Below are 25,661 nucleotides of genomic sequence, written 5' to 3' on the forward strand. Positions count from 1 at the left end.
GCAAACAGGTGGTTTACAGATAGGTTGGCAAGACTAGTGGGCTTTTCACTTTGGGAAGTGTTGACATTTATTATTTATATTTATATTTATTATCAGGAGAATTTTTGTAAAACTACCAGTTTCTGGCTTCTCTAAAGTAATCAAAAGAACTAATAACAAAGTGCTTTTGTCCTTAAATAGCAGCTATACCTGTCAGATAATGGACACGTGTTCTCCCCTGGCTACCAGTGCCCCTGGCCCGCATACACAGTACAGGCTCAGGCATTCATTTCTGTCTGATGCTGAAAGAAATGTCAGTTTGCCACCCCTATTAAATGGTATAGTTTCCATCATCTGGAAAATAACTTTCTATCATACTGACATTGAACGCCTAGATCTTTGTTCTACTGATCATTGGCCCTGTAGGTCAGAGTTAATTAAACATTTCCTATTTGAATTGTGTGATTTTTTTCTGCATAAGATATTACAACATAAAAGAGACCCATACCTATTCCTTATATAGTTAATTATGCATTTTTAAACTCCACTCATAGTATGCCCTTTATTGACTAAGAGCGTTAAGTGGGTGTCTTGTTAGATTGTTCCATTAACTTCCCACGGAACTCTGAGTTTCTCAGCATTGCTTCTTTCTTTCTCCTTTCATCAGAGCAGTCATTAGAATGCTTTAATCATTAATGTGATTATAAGTTTAATCATGTTTCTAACTCTAACTTTTATTAAAATCATTTTTGAATGTTCTTGATAATGTAATCTTTCTACCTAATCAGTAATCAGTGCTTCTCACCTCTTACTAATCAAATATCTCTAACATCACCCAAGCACAAATATGTATATATGACAGTTAAAACTAATTTTAACTTCCATTTTTAAATGTTACATGAAGCTGACTATGTCGAAATAGTTTTTTAAACTTTTTGTTTTGGAAATTTTGAAGCGTACAAAAGTTGATAGAATAATGTAATGAACTGATGGCTAATCTTATCTCATCTATACCATCCTATTCATTCCTCATCCCCCAGATTATTTTAGTCAAATCCAAACATAATATCAATACATCTATACACATTGTAATGTTTACTTCTAAAGGAGTTCTTTTAAAAGACTGACAAAGATCGCAACACTTCAAAATTTAATATAATAATAACTACTTAAAACCTTCAAATATCTTCTAGTGGGGGGAGGATTTGCTCTCTTATCCCTTAGTTTTGTTATTATTTTCATCTCTTAGATCTCTTTTGATTTGTAGTTCCTGCTTCTCTCTCTCTCCCTCTTCTTACTTCCCTTCCTATTTCTGTTTGTTGAAAAAACCTGCAGTTCCCACAGAGCACTCCTATAGAGTACGTGATACTGGTCTCTACATAATGTTTGCCACTATAAGCAACCAGGATTCCTTGTAGAAGTGGCTTATTGCAAGGATGGATCTGGAGCACAAGATGATACAGGTGTACCTTGTTATAACAAAGAAAACTGTTAAAGGCCACAGACTTTTTTGTTTTCCTGGCAAGAACACTTCAGGAATGATATAACCTCCAAAAGTTGAATGTGTCTCATGATGTTAGTGGCCTTTGATGATCTCTACCTAGATATTAACAGGACTCAGGACCCAGCTTGAAGAGGCTTCTTCTGGCTAATGATGGGACAATTAGAGCATAAATGAGAAAAATAGCAGTAATGGATTAAAACACATCAAATGAGTTTAAATCTCTGCATTCATGATGATAATCAAAATACAATAGTAATCTTAATGTTTGGATTAGGGGAATAGTTAATGAGGAAGCTATGTGTCATTTCGAAAACTGATTAGCAAAAGGAAAAAAAAAAATCTGTTACTCTATCTTTCCTATATAACCTGTAAGACAGGATAACGAATTAATTGTTTAAATAAGTTTGTTCTCAGACTAAGGAAGGTATAATAGAATTACGATGTCATTATTTTGAACCCCTAATGAACTACTAGGTAGCGATCATCAAAGGCACTAATGTCATGAGAAACATCCAACCTTTAGAGGTTATGTCATCATCCCTGAAGTGTTCTTGCAAAAATAAATAAATAAATAAATAAATAAAAGTGAAGATTTTAATTGGCCTTTAAAATTTCACTGCCTTGGGACTCTTGGGTGGCTCAGTTGGTTAAGCGGCTGCCTTCGGCTCAGGTCATGATCCCAGCGTCCTGAGATCGAGTCCCACATTGGGCTCCTTGTTCTGCAGGGAGCCTGCTTCTCCCTCTGCCACTCTATCTACCTGTGCTCTCTCTCCCTCTCTCTTTCTGACAAATAATTAAATAAAAATTTTTAACAAATAAATAAATAAAATTTTGCTGCCTTAGTTATAGGGAAATTTAAAAAAGGGTTTTTTTTTAATTTTTTTCTCTGACCTAGGAGAAAAAGGTAAAATATTAGAGTTATAAATTAAAAGGTAAAATATTAAATAAAATTAAAAGGTAAAATATAAATTAAAAGGTTAAAAAAAGGTAAAATATTAGAGTTATAAATTAAGAAAAAAGTAAATTGCCCCTTACTAATGGGGCAAAGACGCTCAGACAATAAAACCTTTAAAATAATCAAGTTAAAGTACCTAGCTAAAGGAAAAAGTGGCTCTAGGGAACATTTAAGGCAGGACCAAATTGAAATCTTACCAGTAAGAGTCAAGGCCTCTCAATTAAACACAAACAATTTAAAACTTAAAATGACCATTCCTGTTAAATTTCATAGATGAAGAAAAAGTAGCTGCAAGGAACCTTTAAGACATAATTTTGTCAAGCCTACTTGTGGCTGAAACAGTTTAATCACACAAACTCTCATACTCCATTTCCTCATCTGTAAAATTGGGACAATAACATTATCTACTACACATCATTGTATGTGGAGTAAATGAGGTAATGCACTAAAGCACATGTAGCTGCTCAGAAAAATGTTACCTACAATAAAACTTAATATTGTAGCATGACTCTCGTATTATTCTAAACTTTCAGTAAATAGGACTCCAAAAGTATATAATTCAGGAAGACCTAAGACTCCAATCTAATGATAAATCAAAGTAAGCTTACAAAATAATGTTTATTTAAATAGGCACTGAAATTAAACATCAGTCTACTTAATAATACCTGTGTAGTTTTTGTCTTAAAACTTTTGGCCTGTTTTAAAATCGTCTCTATTTGTATAATTATTTTAGTAAAAGCAGATTTTTTTTTTTTTGGTAGAAACTCCTCAATCAAACAATTAAATTATGGGCATTTATCTATGTAGTGGCTGACAGTTCTTGAGGAACCAGTCATCAGTGGGCCTTTCCCTTCACAGAGATGGACTGTATCAAGTGTTGGCCAGCAGGGCTGTAGACATAACACACAAAGACAAAGCCTCAGAGGCAAGCCATGCTTGCAACCCAGCCTATGACCAGAATGCTAAATGACTCCAATGGGAGTCTGTTTTATAATTACATAACAGCATACCTCAGATGTTTATTAGAACAATGTCTAATTAAAAATTAGTGTAGGCTAATAGTAGAACAAATCAGTAGAGCTGGTTCTTTAAAAGAATTAATAAGATTGATAAACTCCTGGCCAGACTTATCAAAAAGAAAAGAGAAAGGACCCAAATAAATAAAATCATGAATGAAAGAGGAGAGATCACAACCAACACCAAAGAAATACAATTATGAGAACATATTATGAGCAACTATACACCAGCAAATTTGAAAGTCTGAAAGAAATGGATGCATTCCTAGAGACGTATAATCTACCAAAACTGAACCAGGAAGAAATAGAAAACCTGAACAGACCCATAACCAGTAAAGCGATTGAAGGAGTCATCAAAAATCTCCCAACAAACAAGAGCCCAGGGCCAGATGGCTTCCCAGGGGAATTCTACCAAGCATTTAAAGAAGAATTAATTCCTATTCTCCTGAAACTGTTCCAAAAAATAGAAATGGAAGGAAAACTTCCAAACTCATTTTATGAGGCCAGCATCACCTTGATCCCCAAACAAGACAAAGACCCCATCAAAAAGGAGAATTATAGGGTGCCTGGGTGGCTCAGTTGGTTAAGCAACTGCCTAGGCTCAGGTCACGGTCCTGGAGTCCTAGAACCGAGTCCCGCATCAGGCTCCCAGCTCCATGGGGAGTCTGCTTCTCCCTCTGACCTTCTCACCTCTCATGCTCTCTCTCACGGTCTCTCTCTCAAATAAATAAAATCTTAAAAAAAGAAAAAGAAAAAAGGAGAATTACAGACCAATATCCTTCATGAACACAGATGTGAAAATTCTCACCAAAATACTAACCAATGGGATCCAACAGTACATAAAAAGGATTATTCACCACGACCAAGTGGGATTTATTCCTGGGCTTCAAGGTTGGTTCAACATCTGCAAATCAATGTGATATAATACATTAATAAAAGAAAGAACAAGAACCATATGATACTCTCAATAGATGCTGAAAAAGCATTTGACAAAGTACAGCATCCTTTCCTGATCAAAACTCTTCAAAGTGTAGGAATAGAGGGTACATACCTCAATATCATCAAAGCCATCTATGAAAAACCCACTGCAAATATCATTCTCAATGGAGAAAAACTGAGCTTTTCTGCTAAGATCAGGAACATGGCTGGGATGTCCATTATCACTACTGCTATTCAACATAGTACTAGAAGGCCTAGCCTCAGCAATCAGACAACAAAAAGAAATTAAAGGCATCCAAATCAGCAAAGAAGAAGTCAAAACTATCACTCTTTGCAGATGATATGATACTTTATGTGGAAAAGCCAAAAGACTCCACTCCAAATCCACTAGAACTTGTACAGGAATTCAGTAAACTGTCAGGATATAAAATCAATGCACAGAAATCAGATACATTTCTATACACCAACAATAAGATAGAAGAAAGAGAAATTAAGGAGTCAGTCCCATTTACAGTTGCACGCAAAACCATAAGATACCAAGGAATAAACCTAACCAAAGAGGCAAAGAATCTGAACTCAGAAAACTATAAAGTACTCATGAAAGAAATTGAGAAAGACACAAAGAAATGGAAAAATGTTCCATGCTCATGGATTGGAAGATGAAATATTGTGAAAATGTCTATGCTACCGAAAGCAATCTACATGTTTAATGCAATCCCCATCAAAATTTTTTTCAAAGAAATGGAACAAATAAGCCTAAAATTTATATGGAACTAGAAAAGACCTTGAATAGCCAGAGGAATGTTGAAAAGGAAAGCCAAAGTTGGTAGCATCACAATTCCAGACTTAAAGCTCTCTTACAAAGCTGTCATCATCAAGACAGTATAGTACTGGCATAAAAATAGACACAAAGATCGATTGAACAGAATAGAGAGCCCAGTAATAGACCCTCAACTCTATGGTCAACTAATCTTTGACAAAGCAGGAAAGAATGTCCAATGGAAAAAAGACAGTTTCTTCAACAAATGGTATTGGGAAAATTGGACAGCACATGTAGAAAAATGAAACTGGACCGATTCCGTACACCACACACAAAAATACACTAAAAAATGGATGAAGGACCTCAATGTGAGAAAGGAATCCATCAAAGTCCTTGAGGAGAACACAGGTAGCAACCTCTTCTACCTTAGCTGCATCAACTTCTCCCTAGACACATCACCAAAGGCAAGGGAAGCAAGGGCAAAAATGAACTATTGGGACTTCATCAAGATCAAAAGCTTTTGCACAGCAAAGGAAACAGTCAACAAAACCAAAAGACAACAGACAGAATGGGAGAAGATATTTGCAAACAACGTATCAGATAAAGGGCTAATATCCAACATCTATAAAGAACTTATCAAACTCAACACCCAGAGAACAAATAACCCAATCAAGAAATGGGCAGAGGATATGAACAGACATCTCTGCAGAGAAGACATCCAGATGGCCAATAGACACATGTAAAAGTGCTCCACATCACTTAGCATCAGGGAAATACAAATCAAAACCACAATGAGTTACCACCTCACACCAGTCAGAATGGCTGAAATTAACAAGTCAGGAAATGACGGATGCTGGCGAGATTGCGGAGAAAGGGGACCCCTCCAGCACTGTTGGTGGGAATGCAAGCTGGTGCAACCGCTCTGGAAAACAGCATGGAGGTTCCTCAAAAAGTTGAAAATAGAGCTACCCTAAGACCCATCAACTGCACTACCGGATATTTACCCTATAGATACAAATATAGTGATCCAAAGGAGCGCATGCACCTGAATGTTCATAGCAGCAATGTCCACAATAGTCAAACTATGGAAAGAACCTAGATGTCCATCAACAGAAAAATGGATAAAGAAGATGTGATATGTGTGTGTGTGTGTGTGTACACACACATACATACAATGGAATACTATGTAGCCATCAAATGAATACTGGTCATTTGCCACAAAATGGATGGAACTGGAGGGTATTATGCTGAGCAACGTAAGTCAATCAGAGAAAGACATTTATCATATGACCTCCCTGATTGAGGAATTTGAGAGGCAAAGTGGGGAGTTTGGGGGGGGTGGGGAAGGAAAAAATGAAACAAGATGGGGTTGGGAGAGAAACAAATCATAAGAGACTTGTAATCTCACAAAACAAACTGAGGGTTTCTGGGGGAGGGGGAGTATGGAGAGGGTTGTTGGATTATGGACACTGGGGAGGGTATATGCTGTGGTGAGTGCTGTGAAATGTGTAAGCCTGGCGATTCACAGACCTTTACCACTAGGGCTAATAATACATTTTATGTTAATAAAAAAATTAATGTAGGCTATTCCCATTACAAAGCTAATTTTCTTCTTTACCCCCTAACCCATAGCTGAGGGATAAAACTACTTAGATATAGCCTTTCTTCTACCTGTGTCCTAGGAACACAAACACAGACACTTATCATCATCCTTATCATTAGATGCATCTGTTACATCTGATAGTAAAATAATATAAAAATAAATTTCAGTTAATGTACACTAAGTTTATAATGTGGTGAAATATAGAAAAAATATTTTTTTTATGTTGTGAAGATAAGGTAGCAATATATTGAAATTTTTTTTCATGGTCTTTTTTTCCTTTTTAACTCCACTATAAAATACTTTTCAGTTTTGATTTTAAAGCTTTTTAAGTTTTTTATTTAAGAATGTTTAAATATATTGTTACTTAAATTGTTCTACTCTGGTTGTGATTCACACAAATTTAAGAATCTGCTTTGAAATGGAACTTCCTGAAACAGGCTGTCATAGTCTAGGGTGATTAAACCACCTTTTAAAAGCCATTTTAGCTGCCATACTGTCTACGATATAAATATGTGTCAAGTCTGATGGACAAGAGCATGGCTAGAGCTCCCTAACAAAGAAAAGATAAAGAAATCCTAGAGATCGATGCTGGTTTACAAAAAGGAATCTTGGGCCATGCCAGGCAAAGTTTTACCTGTCTTACTTTGTTCCCATGGTTTAAGGGAAACATCAAAACAAACAAACAAAACATTAGAGGTCAGAGTGGTGGCAGAAACTACAGACCTCATGCAGGTCAATAAACTTTTCAAAAGTAGAAGGGGATTGGTTCAAGATGGCAAGGTTAGAAGATCCAAAATTCACCTCCCCCCATGGATATCCTGACTCTGCAGCTTCATATGGAAAAATTTCTTCTTTAATAAAAACAACAACAACAACAACAACTAAAAGCTGGCTGAGTACATCGGGCAAAAGAAAACCACACTGATGTTCATAGGAGAGGCTGGGACACAATCTCACAATAAACCCTGCCCATGGTTCCATGACCAACAATGAGGAATAAACTGAAAACCCAGGCCTTCTCCTTGAGGAGTAAAGGGTTCATACCCCACAGCCAGCACTTCAACTTTTAGGACATGCACCTGAGACATGAGCACCAAAAACATTTAATTTTGAAAATCAAGAAGACTCATGTCCCAGATGCACAAGGGTATGGTGATCTGAAAGACTGCTCTTAGTGGGCCTGGATGCTTGGACATATCTGCCCTAGGGCCCAGCTCAGAGGCAAACTGATTGTATCCAGACATAAAGTAAAGGAGGTTGACCTGCTTATGTTACAGTATCAGCTTGTGGGCAGGCATCTAACTTAACACAAGTATCTGGGAACCTAGGAATATTCTCTGAGGTGGAGACTGGCAAGTGCTGTGTCCATGTTCTCCCTTTGCTGTGCTCCAGAGCACCAGGAAGGAAGATTTTACATGTGTCTGGTGCCCTGATCTTTGTGGCTGCTGCCCAGGGGATGCCTCCTGACTGCCTGGCTTTGGAGGCCAAGGGGTTTTGTATTCTTCATCTCATAAGACTGTAATTATCAGCATCACCCAGAGGGGAGCTTATATCCATGTCTGGCACCTTGGTTTTTGCACCTGCTGCCAGGCGACACCTCCACATTACCAGCTTTGTTGGTCAGTGGGCCTTCCACTTGTGGGTCCCATAGGACAGTAATTGATGGAGAGATAGTTCTTAAATAGCTACCAGCCCCACCGTACAACAAGAGGCAACAGGCCTAGGAGCTTGGTCTTTCTGTGAAGGGGGCCTATTAACTAAAAACCATTGTGCAGCCTGAGCAGCAGGTTTCTAGTTAAACACACATCTAAGGAATGACTATAATCCTTTCCAGAGATGTCAGAGAGCACCACTATCTTCATGCTGTCCTTCTGCCACACTCCAGAGCGCCAGTGTCTCCTGGAGGGAAGCTTTGCATGCAGCTCATGTCCTGGTTTTTACGTCTGCCCTGTTTTTGCATCTGCCCCCTAGGGTATGCCCCTTGATTGCCTGGCTGATCAGGAAGACTTGCATTCCTGGGTCCCACAGGACTGGCAGTTGGAGACCGAATTCTTGGCTGGCTGCCACCCCAGGATACTGCACAGACAGCAAATTGAGTCCTACCTCCTTCCAGTCTTTCTGTGAAGGGGGCCTCTTGGCTTGTCTTAGAACTTTGGCCTGAGGAGCAGGCTTCAGGTTTGGTACACATCTAGCAGATTAAGAGCTACTCTCTAGGAATGTAGGTTGTAGACACCATCTTGGCACTCTCCTTCTGCCTTGTTCCAGCTTGCCAGTATCTCTCAGAAAAGAGATGATACATTCATCTGGAGCCTCAATTTTTGTGACTGTCACCGAGATGACCGCCAAATTGCTTGGTCAGTGGGGCTTATGCTTATTCCACAGGACTGACATATTTGCATAATTTTTAAAGCTGGTACCTGAGGTTCTGGCTCCCATACAGCCTGAATCTAGGTAATGAGCTCCTTCTCTTTCAGTCACTGACAGGTCTTGGGACATCCTCACCTACTGAGGGCTCATAAAAATATAGTAGGCTTTTTGGATAATAATAAAGGTTTGAGAGAGAGCAGAGTTGAAAGACAAGGTTCATCTTCTACACAAAGAGAGGCTGTTGTTTTATCTACTTTAGGGATCAACACTTTTCATTTGAAGTAAAATGAAAAAAAAAAAAAAAAGAGGCATATATTCCAAATGGAAAAATAAAATAAAACCTCATCAAAAAAAACCTTAATAAAATGCTGATAAGTAATTTACCTAATAAAGAGCTCAAAGTAATGCTAATAAAGATGTTCATCAAATGTGGGAAAATAATGGATGAACACAGTGAGAACTTCGGCAAGGAAATGGAAAATAAAAGAAAGTACCAAATAGAAATCACAGAGCCAAAGAATACAGTAAGTGAAAAACATACTAGTGAGGTTCAAGAACACATTGCATGAAGTAGAAGGATCAGTTAACATGAATCCAAGCTTCTGGTGGAACTCAGCCAATCACAGCAGCAAAAAAAAAAAAAAAAAAAAAAAAGAAAAGAAAAGAAAAAAATTGAAAATAACTTAAGGGGCTTATGAGACAACATCAAGCAGACCAACATTTACATTATGGGGTCCCACAAGGAGGAGAGAAAGAGGCAGAAAACATGTTTGAAGAAATAATGGCTAGAAACTTCCTTAAGGAAGATAAGGAAGGAAGTGTGGAAGGAAACAGACATTCATATCCACAAAGTCTAGAGGTTTCCAAATAAGATGAAATCAAAGCAACCCACATAAAGACACATTATAATTAAAATATCAGAAGTTAAAGATAAGAAAATAGTAAAAGCAATAAGACAAAACAAATAGTTGTGTACCACGGAACCCCCAAAATAAGTGTTTCAGCAGAAACTTTGTAGGCCAGAGTGAGTCGCATGATACATTCAAGGTGCTGACAGGGAAAAAAAACTTCCAACTAAGAATATTCTACCCAGCAAAGTCATTCAAAATTGGAGAGATCTTGAGTTTTTCCATATAACAAAAACTAAAGAAGTTCATCAAACTAAACCAGCCTTACAAGAAACTTTAAAGGGATTTCTTTAAGCTGAAAAGAGAGGTTACTAATTGGTGACAAGAAGACATATGGAAGAATAAATCTCGCTGGAAAGGTAAATACATGGTAGAGGTACTGGATTAATCAATTATAAATTATATGGGTTAAAAGACAAAAGTAGTAAAAATTCTATGATCATGATAACTAGCTAAAGGATGTAGAAGTAAAATGTGACATCAAAAACAAAGTGTGGGACAGGGAAGAGTAAAAATGTAAGCTTTAGAATAGGACCAAACTTAAGTTATCAACTTAAAAGTAGACTATTATTATTATAACTTGTTATATGTTAAACCTCCTGATAACCACAGGTGAAAACCTATAATATACACGGAAGAGAAAAAGAGAAAGGGTTATAAGTATACCACAAGGAAAAGTCATCAAACCACAAAAGAAGAGAGCAAGAGAAGAAAGGAACAGCAAGAACTACAAAAACAATTAACAAAATGACAAAAATACATACCTATCAATAATTACTTTAAATGCACATGGACTAAATTCTCCAATCAAAAGACATAGAGTGGTTGTTTGGATTGGGAAAAAAAATTAAAAAAATAAATTTACACTGCCTATAAAACACTCACTTCAGATCTAAGGACACATAAACTTAAAGTGAAGGGATGGAAAAAACTATTTCAGCAAATGGAAACCTAAAGAAAGCTGGAGTAACTATACTTGTATCAGACAAAACAGGCTTTAAAATGAAGGCTGTAATAAGATACAAAAATTAGCATTACTTAATGATAAAGAGGTCAATCCAACAAGAGGATATAACATTTGTATATATTTATGTACCCAATATAGGAGCATCTAAATAAATAAATTTTAACAGACCTTAAAGGGAGAAATAGATAGCATTACAGTAGTAGTAGAGGTTTTTAATACCCCATTTACATCAATGAATAGATCATCCAGACTGAAAATCAGTACGGAAATATTCACCTTAAACATGTTAGACTGGATGAACTTAACAGATAATTACAGAATATTCCCTCCAAAAGCAATAGAATACACATTCTTCTTGAATGCACATGTAACCTTTCCAGGAAAGATCATATGTTAGGCCACAAAGCAAGTCTTGTTCAGGGACACAAAGAATATGTCATCCCGATGACAGGTGAGTTTCATCTTTAGGTATTGACCTGCTATGCCTCTTCAGGATTATTTGGTCCTTAAGTTAATAAGGAAATTAGATAGTAGGACCCATTAGGCCAGATGCACATAACAGAAATATATGTAATTTCCCATCCAAAAGCAACTGAAGAGCACATTCTTTTCAAGTGTACATAGAGTTCTTTGGTTTATGTTTCAAACTGCCACATATTATGAGAGTTCTTGAGCATAAGAACAGGAGTATTCACCCTCCACCGAATGCTTCAGATTAAATCAAAGAATGTCTTTGGAAAGTTTTTCAAATACCGTGTTTCCTCTCTTTGGATGGGTGTGGCTTAGTGTCATTGTGAATCTGCCACATTTAACTTATTGTTGCCTGAATGATTAAACATTATGTTAATATGCTCATTCTGTCCAGGTGTCATTCTCTATATCCTCCTGGTGGGATATCCACCCTTCTGGGATGAAGATCAACACAGACTGTATCAGCAGATTAAGGCTGGAGCTTATGATGTATGTAATAAATGTTCATAGAACTGTAGATGAGTGTTTGTGTTTTGTCTTTTGACCAAGAACCAGATTTTTTCATTACAGGTTTAACTATAATTTTCAACTGTTCCTCTTACTTTTTTTCTCTCCCCTAGGGAAAGGGAGATAAAGAGTAAGGAATGTAGCATATGTATTCAGTTTATATTTCCTTTTAGTTCACTATCTCTTAGGATGGAAAGAAATACAGTTGGAAGTCTCTAAGGAAGAGGACCTTGTTTGTAAAAATTTTGGGATCTGAGTGCATTTTAAAACATAGAAAAATTAAAACATTTTTGTTTTAGAAATGATTACTACTTGTTAAATTGAATTATATTCCCAAATTTTTATTACATAATTTTAAATAGTATATCAGTAGTACTTTGCAGTGATCCATGTATCAAATAGAACATTGTTCCATTGCATTAGCTTGACTTTTTTTGCCCTGTTTCTATAATGGGCTTCTGTGCAAGCTTTCATTTGAAAAATGGGTTTTGTAATTTTAAAATGTTTGAAAATCACCATTCTAATACATTTAATTTACAGTTAAGAATATTTAAAAGTATGAATATGAATTAAGTCCTAAATCTAAAAAGTAAGGCCTTATCAATTTTCTCTTTATGGCTTAACTTCATTGATACAATTTTCTCTCCTTTGACAAATATATCTGTAAATATAATTTACCACTACCTCTGAGTATACCTCACGTAGTCAGCCCTCTGAAAATTAGAGTTCAAAGTCTGGAGATGCTTTCCATTTATTATTAAGTGGGGTTACTAAAAGAAATAGGCATTATTGGTCTATCTTGCTGTGCCCAAGTTAAAAGCTCAATGTGGAAGTGAAAGGAGTTTTTAAAAAATCTGTATTATATTGTATCAGGCCTCATGAACTCAGCATGTCATTTCTGTATTGCATGGAGCACTGAGTGTTATATGTAAACAATGAATCTTGGAACACTACATCAAAAACTAATGACGTACTGTATGGTGACTAACATAACACAATAAAAAAAATAAATGTTCTACATATGGATGTGTGTATTGCAAGAATTTAAAATGTATATTCTTTTAATTTTGAAGCATTCCATTCTAGTCAGACTAATAATTGGACCACATTATGATTTATGTGGCCATAGCTAGCACATTCATCATTTTTACAGACTACAACTAGGCTCCCCCCCTGGGAAGATACAGCTATACAAATGCACTGTTTGATCAACGTGAAGGAGGGACTTTGTTAAAATTTAAAAAATGAGAAAAAGGCGCACCTTTATTCAGGCTGAACCAGCTCCCAATTTGCTGTCGGAAGATCTGTACACCATGAAGGAGCAGCCTTGAATATTTCTTCAGTAGCTCCTAATCATTAACAAGTTTTTACAGTTGCCCATAATAATATTTGGAATTAAAATGACAGTTTTTAAACTGGTAAAATTTGAAGTATGAAAGAGTCACTATCATTTCTTATTTCATTTTGCCAGTGGGTCACAAAGTACCCATTTTATAACTACTAAAAGTGAACTAAAGTCCATGATACAGTGACAGTGGCATTTGTTCCAAGATTATCTATAGAAATTCATGAACTGAGAAAAGGACCTGATATTCTGTCTGTTGCTTAGAAACTAATGTGATGTAAATTTTTCTGAACCTATCAAGAATAGTATTTCTACTAATAAGTTATGTGAAAAAAAGGTTGCATTTTTATCAACACAAATTTTAAATGAAGAAACTTAGAATAAATAGTTTTATTGTATAGTTATTCATACACAGATGGATTACTAAGAGAAGTTATGAATACTGGTTCCTTTTAAGAACTTTGCTTTTTTGATGAAATTTGTAATCAGGCAGATTAACCTTTCTGAGATGTTAAAATGGAGTCCTGCTAAGGTTCTTGTAGTCTGAAATTTCTTCCAGTACTGTATTACAAATAGCCACAAGTAGTAGGTCAGTTTGGGCATAGGTAATGGAAGCTGTGTTATTATCTCTACTATTCCTGCTCATGAGTTATGAAAGTATGTAATACCTTATTTTTTTTTGTAATACCTTTTTTTGAATCTTGGTGTAATAGCATGATGACATCAGTACATGTGACAGCCTGTCAGCTTTATTGATGTTTGCAAATAATTATAAGATTGCATAAAATTTTATTTTCAAACCAAATAAGGATGCCTTGAGAGGACTAGAAGATTCTTAAGTTTATTTTTCTAAATTTTAAAGTGTATTTACTAGGTATAATACGCAATTTAGAATAGATACTTAGCTCTTATTGGTTATTTTTCTTTATGTAAATAGAGATAGAGGGGATATATACTGCTATATATCAGATTATCTATCTGCAGATAAAATATAACTTCTACAAAAAGTTAATGTATGAAGAAATTCACTACTTAAGGAAATGATTAGTTTGCTTGGTTCTTCCCTGTTTGACAGAGTGTATCTATTTTTTGATCTCTTTATAAATTTGTATTTTTTAAGTTTCCATCACCAGAGTGGGACACAGTGACTCCTGAAGCCAAAGACCTAATCAATAAAATGCTTACTATCAACCCTGCCAAGCGTATCACAGCCTCAGAGGCACTGAAACATCCATGGATCTGTGTAAGTGACAATTCTGTAAAGACCTTAGGAGAAAAATTAAAAATAAATTCCTCTTTAAAATTGTTTTCATGGGTTTAAAATAATTTTTGCAGGAAAAAGATGAGACTAAAAATGAATGAATATTTCACTCAAGGTGTTTAAGAAAATAAATTTGTAATGATGATTGCTGTTTGGGATAACAAAATCTAATTTACATAGATTGATGAATATTGCCTACAATAATACAAGGAATGAGTATTTCTCCTACCAGTTATTGATAATACTCATGAACAGAGGGCAAGGAAATGACACCAAGATTAACTATACCCCAGTAGAGAATATTAGACAAAGTTCAATTATTTATCATTAAACAGCTTTAGTGGGGAAAAAATAAGGTTTAGAAGCTTGTAGTAAAGTTAGAAAGAGTGGCCATAGTAGCCTGAATATACTTTAAATGTGCTAAGGAAAACTGAAATTTGGAAGAAATGTAGAGATTTCAGTACATTTCTAGGGTGAAGTGTCAAATGTTAGGGCAGTAAATATGGTCCTAAGTAAATGAAAGACAGTCCAATATAAATATAATTAAAGACATTGAAATAAAGGTGATTTGGGGAACTATTGATACTCATTTCTATACTTTTTATAGATAAATGTTGCAAAAATAGTCTTGGCAAAACTAGTCATCCATTATTAGGGAACTTTTTTTGCAAGTAAATTATCACAAGTTCATCATATGGGTTCAGGCACCATTAATGCAGATTTGATGAAGTTGAGATAATGTAATACTTAGTATGTTTTCAATATCCTAAGTTTCCTTTCTTCCTCTTCCAGCAACGTTCTACTGTTGCTTCCATGATGCACAGACAGGAGACTGTAGACTGCTTGAAGAAATTTAATGCTAGAAGAAAGCTAAAGGTAAGTAATTCTACATTTTTGTGGGGAGGTAGACTTGGCAGAGTGAGAAAAGAGATTCTCTATGAGAAAACAACTTTTCAGCAAGACTTTTAAATGTGAAGACCTCAGTAGTCCCTCTTCTTCTGGCTCTTCAGAAAATGGAATAGCACATTGGAAGTTAAGTCTGCAGTGAAGAGTTAGAATCTCTGTGCAGTGTGTGCTGTGGTTCTTCCCTTCGGAGGAAAAACAACTGTACAACTTGGAAATTGGAATCTGGCCACACACATGAGGGCAGCCCCAGCATTATGTAAGATATAAACCTGCTGCTCTCAGGAAACAAAAACCAAAAACAGACAAATAAAAATCTCCCAGCTGAAAGGAAGGCTAGGAGAAGATATGTTATCAAAGACTGTTTACTTATCAGGACAAAGATTGGCTTAAGCAATATTAATTTCATATTCTTTATTTTTCTGACAGGGTGCCATCTTGACAACTATGCTGGCTACAAGGAATTTTTCAGGTACATGTATTAAGAATTCTCCTTATTCACTGCTCTCTTCTTTAGTAATCATCTTAGAATTAAAGAAAAACCTAGTAATAGAAAAACACTGTTGTTTAGGGATAGCAAATATATGGCATGGATTCTTTCCACACAGTGCCTGTCATTAGGAATCCATCTGGGTACTATCTCCACAGAGACATTAGGCATGTGACTGCACTCTTCATGAGAGCTCTCAAGCAGTCCCTCCCCTGGTCAGTGCCATGCAGCCTGTGAAACCCACCTGTCATCCTAGCTGGGGTACACACAAGTTGAAATATGTACTTCCTGCTTTTAAAACTCAACATTTCAAACCTAGAATTAGTTCATTGATATTACATCAACTAATAGCTATAAATAAAATTTTTTTGTTTGTCTCATTCTCATAGGGAATCCAGTTCTCATAGGAATCTCATAGGAATCCAGTTCTCTACCCAGTTCTCTTAGGCCCAAGTTCTTTCAAAAGTACAGTTGTATCTTGGCACACTATAAGAATGGTTGCATATTTCAAAGTTATCTAAACTCAAGAATTGACAGAGGGCCCTACCTCACAGTAGTATCACAGGATAATAAATGTTCCTCAAAATGATTCCATGGTAGAGAAGTGAGTTGGGGGAAATTGGAGGGGGAGACAAACTGTGAGAGACTGTGGACTCAGAGAAACAAACTGAGGGTTTTGGAAGAGGGGGGTGGGGGGTTGGGTGAGCCTGGTGGTGGGTACTATGAAGGGTATGTATTGCATGGAGCACTGGGTGTGGTGCATAAACAATAAATTCTGGAACACTGAAAAGAAATAAAGTTTAAATAAATAAATGATTTCATGCTAAAAATAATTTTTTAAATAAAAGAAGCTAAGCCATTTCTTTATTATAGGAGTGGACTTTCTAAAATGGACATAAATATGTCCAGAAATTACTTGAATTTTGGAACCCCTTTCTTCAATAGATTATCACAAAGGACCATGTTTCCAAAAATCAAATTTTGGTAAATGCTAATTAGTCTTATGTATGGAGAGGAACTGAAACATCAAGAAAGCTGCATTTGGTGAAGTGCCTGTTGAGACATGGAAGGATTATCAAAAAATTTGCCAAAAATACTACCACTTTACTTTGCTTACTATTTATATAAGAGAGATATGAGACATCAAATTATCTAACTATTCTTCAGTGATTTCTCCCTGTACATATTTAACTCCTGAGTATTATAGTGCTATCAGGTGATAATCCATAACCTTATCAGATATTCTTTAACCTTCTCAACCTATTTTTCATTACTGTTCCTGACTATATTAAATGGTCAGCTTTTACCCCCCATTATATTTAGTTATATATAATGTGAAACTATAGGAGGCTTTCCAAAGGCTTCCAGTGACCTGTTAAACAGCAACAAAGATGAGAATACAATGAGTAATGCTACAAACTGAGGAACTGTGTTAGTCAGATGTATGTATTTTGTCCAGTTTGTTTGGTGTAATAAAACGTTGTTACTGCCTTTGTCAAGTTACCTGTTTTATGAACAGTTGATTAATATAGTTGACATTTATATGGGTGAGTTCAATATCATCTCATTAAATATTAACTAATATATACTATATTCAAATAAATATTTCATTGTGGCCCAAAAATTAGTGAATTAATAAAAGATAGGATGATTAACATATTTTGTTAAAGATAAACTAACCTGAAAAAATCTTTAATATTTTGTATTTTGTTAAAGTCTTAAATACACTCTTAGGCATAAATTGGGCCTTCTTAAATATATAAAACACTCATGTATAGAAGCTTTCTGTGTACATCACATTTTCCTTTTCATCATTGTGTAAACTAAAAACTCATGACTAATGTGTGAATTTTATATTGTTTCTGATGTCTTAACATGAAAGGCAAACTTTTTTTTTAATCCATCACTTCAAAACCAACTGAATAACTTTGGACTGAGTTACAACATCTTGTACTTGATACTGCATTTTAGTTTTGAGTATTTTGTTCATTCTGTTTCATTAGGAAACATGCTCTTTATAGTAATTTGTCCATAAGTATATGGTTATAAAGTTGTTTTTATTTTTTTTTCTTTTCTCCCTTTATGTGGAATGTATTTCTTGTGAGGTAAGGTGAATAGTAACCAAAAGGGACATTTTTGCATCTCCCAGGCCAAATCCCTGCTTACCCTGAATCATTGTCTTCTCTTTGCTTGCTATTGCAATTTCAACTATTCTGAGTTTGCTTTCTAACCTATTAACTGCCACAGGATTTACTTAATATTGCTTTTTAACTCTAGGCAAATGGTATTATAGCTAAGGCAACTATTCTTACAATGTCAATTAATAATAAATTAGTAGCTTTGTTGCTAAGGACTAAATATAATTAACATTTTTGTATTTTAAATAAATTTAAAATTATACCAAAGTGATATCAAAATAATATCCCAAATCAAATGGATGTCAGGAAATTACATGTTCATGCAGTTCTATTATAGCTAGGTATTTCCATTTCAGATGCCAAAGTCTATACTGATACACTAAGTAATTATAAACATACATATATATAATATATATATTTTATACATACACATATATATAAAACATTAAATGGAAACAGGTGTATACTTTGTCCTGCATATTCATAAGTGTTCTACACTTGTACTAATTGTCATTAGCATTTACATAATCTGTTCACTGTGTATGAATGTACCCATTCATTAAGTATTTTTTTTTAAAAGATGACTTCACCTTCTGATATACTCAAGAAGCTCAGTAACAGAAAGAATGCTAAAAGCTGTGCTTGGAGAAATTGAAGTTTCATATGAGACCATATACTTCAGCGGTTCTTTAATTTAGTGGAAGATTGTGTTTTGTTTTATATCTTACCTCAAATTTTACTATTTTTAATTTTTTTGTGTAAAAGGCTTTTGCTTATGAAAGCCTTATATTCTGATTTTGAAGTATAAAGGAAGACATTGTGCCTTTTTTTTTTTAAAGGTCCTATGCTGTTTAAAAATTTGCTCTTGACCAATAATATCCCTCTTATTTTAAATACAATTAATATCAATTTTTGTAAAAATGAAAGCTCTGATTTCAAATTCATATATTTTAAAAGGGTGTTATTTAGTCAAAGCAAATTTTCACAAATAAATTTCAAACCTTTAGAAAGAGGGGCTTAAGTGGCAGAACTGACATGGTCACCATACTTGTGGTATGAATGAACATGTAATACAATCTGTCAGCTAATGTCTGAAGACTGAAAGCAACTTTCTGGATTACAAAAGCATAGTCCAGTTAAAGTTCCAGTATCCTTTTCGCAACCAACAGTGGAATAAAGTCCAGTAACATAACTGGCAAAGTGTTCAATTATATGCAATGAACTAAATAAGAATTTAGTGCTAAATTTGATATGGCAAAACTAAGAAAAGTGATACTGTATTTCAATATCCTGTAAGCTCGTGCTCATCAGTGTGACCTTGATAATTTGGCATATGTTGGCCATAACTCAGTAAAGGTGGTAGGAGGAAACAATAATCTGGTTTGTTGCCTGGCATGGATTTCTGTGGATAACTCACTGAAATGATTTTACTCTCTCATTTTGCAGCAGCCAAGAGTTTGTTGAAGAAACCAGATGGAGTAAAGGTAAGTTAAACTTAAACAGGTGCTCCTAAAATCATTACTGACTTTCAGATGCTGGATCATTTTTAAATGTTAAATTTAATTTGTGAGTTTTCACAGCTTGTATTTTTTATAGTTCCTATAAAGGATACAGGTTGAAGTATAAAATAATATGTAATGGTGATGAATATGTATGGCAAGAAAAAGTATATATTTTCTATTTTATTATAATTAAATAATCTGACAAAATAATACTTTTATATGGAGTTGTAGAAATTGAATGTCTAAATCCTCTCTGCTTTACTACAGTCCTGAACTACCGTAGTGACCTGGAAAATCAATGAAAACCAAATGCTTTGCAAGTAGTTATGCTATGCTCTTGAAGTCTGCTGAAATGTATAACCTGAAAAAAAAAAAAAATCAAGTGATAGGGTCTGGGAAATTAAATGTCAAATGATTAAATTTCTCTGCTTGGGCAGTTTTTATAATGGTCTTAATTGTTCTTGCTCTTCTATCATAAGGTATTGAGACATACTCAAGGTGAATATTCTGAAAAATTATAGAAAAATTTTCCAGAAAAGATAACAACAGGATCTTTTGGCCTTCTTGGTTTTCTGAAGAAAGTAATACGACTTATTTTCTATTGGTTCTATTTTGTTTCATGGGAATTTATCTTTGATTGAATGTAACCTTATATTTGTATTATGTTTGTTATCTTTCTGGAGTATTACCTAAGTATTTTGTTTCTTTAATCCTTTTCTTTCTCTTCCAATGACAGATGTGTACATTCCTCATGAACACTTAAACATTCTTGGGAATTAGTTAATATTCTAACATTTGAACTCGACCTAAAGTTAGTTGGTCAGTTCATTTTGAAAATATAACATAGAAAATCATTTATCACATCTTATGTTCATGCTCAATCATTTCTTCACCTTCTGTTTATGTGTGATTTGGGAATTTCCAGAGCTGTGATTACCATGTACTTGTGATTCCCATTAAGATGGCATTTGCCTTTTACCAATTGCGTTCCTCAACCTGTAAGGTTCTCTTCCTTCTGCTTAGTCTATTCAGTTTCATTAATGATGGTTGATGTTGCCTTTTTCCCAAAGTTACATTGGTGAAAGTGTGATATTTTAAATTTTCAAAATGTTTCATTGTGTGTTTTTCTGTACCTTTCAGTGATGCAGAGGCCACAATCCCTATAAAGATATTTATTTTTACTACTATCCTTATATAGAAAGAAACATTTCCAGAGCTTTTTTTCTTGTAGACCACTTATAGCTCCTCTTTAAAGAGAAATTTATTCTGTGCTCCTTGCTTTGATACTTTAAAAATTCAACCGGTCATATTTTTTTTCTTTTCCTTTCTCTTTGACTGGTCAATTCAGAAAAGGAAGTCCAGTTCGAGTGTTCAGATGATGGTGAGGATCTCTATCTGCCAGATTTCTCCTCCTGTGAAAATTCACACTTAGGAATAAAAACAGTCTTATTTACCTAAGTTAGTTTAAGTGGAGAAAGTATAGGACCATTACACATCAGTGTCAATTAACTATCAAAGCACAGTACCCACATTCACATAATACTGTTAATCTTTGAAATTGAATTTCTAAAATATGTAAAAAGTTCATACTTTTATCCATGTGCTATTAAAGGATCTTTTATAAGACCAGGGTCCAGTTTTCTTTTGACACTGAAGAGATCATGATGTAGTTAATGCCTGTCTAGTAATAAATGAAAGAATACTCTAGGATTAGTTTTAAGTGATGATCATGATTACTAAAACAGGAGTTATTTTTAGGTCAGATACACTATAATGTATCTACCATGAAGTTTATAAATAGTGTGAAAGTAAGCTTACAATGGACCCATCCTAGTTAAGCATCTTATAGAGGAAACATTTATTAGCCTCAAAACTGAATAACCTTAACACCTGAGAAATAAAAATATCTTGCCCATGCCTCATAACAGTAATTCAGTGAATTACTGAAATATCTGGTTTGATTTAGTTTTGTTAAAGAAAAATAGCTTCCATAACATGAAATAACTATATTTCATAAACAGAAGTTTTTATGTTTAAAAGACAGCTTATAGTTTAACTCCTACTTAATATTTGACTCTTTAATAAAAAAGAAGTCCTCCTAGTCTTTTACTTAGAAGTTCTTTAACTTAGAAAACTTTTACTTCTACTTTTACTTAGAAATTCTCCTATTATTTTTCAACTAATTAATTAAAATTACAAGTACCTTCAAAAGGCTTCCCATAGTAATAAAAGATCATTAAGTTTATCTTTACATTAACTTAAAAAGTTTGTACTGTACATTTAAATACAATTAAAAGTGGTGGTTGAGGCTCATATTTAACTCCTATTTGCCATGTCTGACAATAAAGCATAGCTCATCCAGGAAGAATGGCCCTCAACTGGAAAGGTTGACTTGGTAGTGTGTATACACTGTGCATCTGTGTGTGAATGTGTCTAGGGGTGTGTGTTGTATGTGTATGCACACATTTGTGCAGAGAAGTATGTGTGCATAGGTGTGCATGTGTGACGTTTTCACTGAAAGAAATCAGTTCTTCACAACCATTCTAGAAAACTATCAAGTCTCTTCTCTCAAAACAGAAATAAAAGTATCACAAAAAAAGAAGTAAAAGTATCTCAATATATTCCTCTTTTATTTTTTGTATCCACTGATATAAACTGAATATAACATAATAAATACATGTGGTGCTTTAATTATAAGTACTTCTGATCATTTGACAAGAAGTCATCTGTGTTTTGCCACATACTCTTCCTGATAGGAAATTGTGTGCGAATCCCTCCTTTTTTATCATGTATTTCATACTAACATAAGTACTAAATTTTGATCTCTTCTTAATAGATTCCATTATCTCTTATCTCTTTCTGGATGTTGCACAAATTTGATACTAAATTCTGTACATTTTTATGTAAAGAAAAATTTTAGACCATCTGCAAAATAGAGATTGATGGTTTAACATTTAAAGAGTTTTTCAGTAAAGGGCACCGGAAGTTTTCTCTTTTCTTGCATGTCACAGAGCATAATGCTATAGCTTATTTAAATAGTACTGATACCAAACAATCACACAAATGTGAATAAATAGAAAAGCAAAATATTATATACCTGAATTAATTTCTTTAACCTTCTATGTTCTTCCCAGAAGCAGTTTCAGTATGATCTTCAGGTATAAAATACAAAAGAAAAAAACTCCCAGAAAGTCCAATTAAATTGGTGTAATTGCTTATAAACTCATTTGGTATTCATCTGTTTTATACAGTATGTTTTTCTTTTTGAGACCCTTAAGAACATTTATACTAAAATTATGGGATGTGTTCCTTTACCTAATAATATGTAAAGAAAATAGTAGATAATGTAGTATAAGAGAATGAATGTTAATTAATAGTTCTGTTTGGTAACCATAATGTAAGTTATCATACATGAGTTTCAATGAATGTTGACTATTACTGTTTAGTTTTCGATCCTTTAGTGCCCAAACTCAGTTGTATTTTCAAGTTGTCACTTGCCTAACTTGATTTTTCTCTGTGCACCCATTATAATACTTATCGACGCCTGAGCTGCTTTCACAATGTGGCTTCCATTGTGATATGATCTTTCTTTAAGGTCAACCCCAATATGTTAAAGCAAAGGAGTGATATGACCAAACACAATCTTCAACAGTAGCACTTTGAAAGAAAAGCAAAGGAGTAACACTTCGTCAAGAAACACAGTGTTTTCCTCTCAAACAATTGTGGAAAAGGTCTTTTGACATTCAGAATATAGTAAAGAATTCAGTTTGCCCATTTATAATTGGAGATGTGTTTTTTTAAAGAGGCCCAGATGTACCATTTAAAAAATATAAAGCATGCATCTCATCAGAAGATAGAGGTTTTGAATTGGATGCCTACTAAGCAAAGTGATGATGGCTTCTCAGAGAAAGACGGTCTATGTGTGACTTCAGGATCAAGAATAAAAGGAAAAAAATAAGTGTTCATAACAGAGAACAATTGGAAGCGGGGAACAGAATCCACCTTGAAGAGTGTGAAAATGTTTATATTTATTTCATACTCTAAACTTGATTTGAGCTCCACTGAAGCAGTTCTTTGGTGGCTAATGTGCCACAGCCAAAGCACCCAAGTCTGTTTTATCATTCCACTGTCAGAGACATGGTACTAGCCTGTATGACGGTAGAATTGATTATTATTCTTGTCAGATATCACAGTGTCTTTCACGTTCATCCTCAGTGGCTCTTTATTTTCAAGTCTGTATCTCCACATAGACGTGCTGCAATATAGAAACATTAGCTACGAAGGGGTTTAAGGCATCTCTGTTTCTATTTTCTGCATACCTACAGATAAACAACAAAGCCAACGTGGTAACCAGCCCCAAAGAAAATATTCCTACCCCGGCGCTGGTATACCTGGACTCTTTGTAACCCTTCTTAAGTTCTTTATTGTTTTTGTTGTTTCTCTCATTTGCTTTCACTCTATAGATACATATATTATATAAGTACTTTATTTTGTTGGGTTTTGTTTTGCTTACAAAGATAATGAGAAAAGTTCATTTCGTTTCTTTTTTGTTGTTGTTGTTAAGGTAGTTGCCAAGCAGTGTGTTTCTAACATGAGATGATCTCATTTCATTGTCGAACATTATTCTGATAGCTGTGGTCTCTATAGTTGAAACTGTTGCATGCTGCTTTATAATACAGTAGAATGCGCTTTGGTTGCTCTTAGCTCTTCTTCTGATGGTAGCGCTAGATGATGCAAAAAACAGTTTCCTCCTTTCATGATAGAAATATTGGCATCAAGGAGAGCTAAGGGGATTATTGCTAGACAACAGTAATGTAGACCTTATTCAGAGTTCCCATTCCCTCTTACTAAAAGACAGCAGGGCTTTGTAAGACCTCACTTTTTGAGATAAAGAGGCATTGGGTAATTCTGAGCTTCTTGTTTGCTGTTTAAATGATCACTGTTTCACTTTAATCCAAAGAATGAAGTGTATAGCAGAGAGCTTTGAATGATCAGTGGAAACGAGTTTTGCCCCTTTTAATCAATTCACACTATTGACAACTAAATCATTTTAATACTTTGAGACAGTGTTATGTTAAAAGTCAAGATTTGAATACTGGCATTCAGTACTCTGAGTTCCATAATGGTTTGTTCAAACTATTATATATTTTGATACAGGTTTTCTGAAGTAGTTCTGATTTTTTACTATCCTCTGTACTGTTAATTTTTAATGAATAAAAAATAGTAAGGGATTATTTCACTTGGGTTAACCAGAAGGTTCAGTTTAAAAACACTTAAAGGAAAAAGGACATATCAAGACAGTGTTATCTATGAGTAGAAAACAATGTCAATCACACCTCTCGCCAGGGAAAGGAAGAAAGGAAGCAGTAATTGTGTTCTTTGTTATGGCATAAACCGTGGTGAAGAGGAGATCCTAGAGGACAGAAGAGTGCTTATAGTAGGAAAAAATTTTCAGTGGGCTGCAGTAACTCTCAGTTACCAAGACATCATGCAATGAAAGTGCCAAGCATGCCAATAATATATGGACACTGAATCTTTTTTAACATCAGTCATTTGAGTGTTATTTTCCACTTGGGGATGTTTCTTCAAATCTCTGGTAGAAAGCAGAAAGGAATAATATTTTCTTCTTAGTAAAGCATGACTTTACAAGCAAATCTGTATATGTAGTCCATAAAGCTAAAATTTATTTTTTAGGTATAAATTAGCATGGCATTTAATAGCAGTTATGTCTCAGATTATAGTGATTATATGATTAGTCCTAGAATCCTTTAAATGAACCTTTTCACTATTCCATAGAATTGCTAATGGACTTTGGAAATACATTCTTTAGGATAGCCTTTTTTTTTTTAAAGCAAGGCACAGTGTTCTAGATTTTCAGAGTATATATCTGTGTATTAACTATACATTACTAACTATAGTGATGACATCATAATCCATTCTCAAAGATGCACCTGAAAAAAAGTCCTCAGAAAGGATTCAAGATCATTTTAAAGAGTTCTAATCTCCAATGTTCTTGGTCCATTTTCTATTAGGACACACATTAACA

At 34.6% G+C, this 25,661-nt stretch overlaps 1 protein-coding gene across 26 annotated transcripts in view; it reads left to right on the forward strand.

Moving 5' to 3' along the window:
• CAMK2D (calcium/calmodulin dependent protein kinase II delta) overlaps nucleotides 1-25,661 on the forward strand; it is a 337,844-nt gene that overhangs the window by 271,901 nt on the left and 40,282 nt on the right. For 8 of the 26 annotated variants that reach the window (XM_059170190.1, XM_059170087.1, XM_059170199.1 and 5 more), the window contains exons 9-13: nucleotides 11,864-11,958; nucleotides 14,442-14,564; nucleotides 15,375-15,458; nucleotides 15,915-15,957; nucleotides 19,560-19,597. In XM_059170190.1, coding sequence (XP_059026173.1) covers nucleotides 11,864-11,958; nucleotides 14,442-14,564; nucleotides 15,375-15,458; nucleotides 15,915-15,957; nucleotides 19,560-19,597 — 383 coding nt within the window. Of the gene's footprint in view, nucleotides 1-11,863; nucleotides 11,959-14,441; nucleotides 14,565-15,374; nucleotides 15,459-15,914; nucleotides 15,958-19,559; nucleotides 19,598-20,963; nucleotides 20,997-23,940; nucleotides 24,001-25,661 lie in introns of all 26 variants that reach the window. The other 18 variants (XM_059170117.1, XM_059170217.1, XM_059170169.1 and 15 more) reach the window with 5 other exon arrangements.

Source organism: Mustela lutreola, chromosome 1 (genome assembly GCF_030435805.1).
Source record: "Mustela lutreola isolate mMusLut2 chromosome 1, mMusLut2.pri, whole genome shotgun sequence".
Lineage (NCBI taxonomy): Eukaryota > Metazoa > Chordata > Mammalia > Carnivora > Mustelidae > Mustela > Mustela lutreola.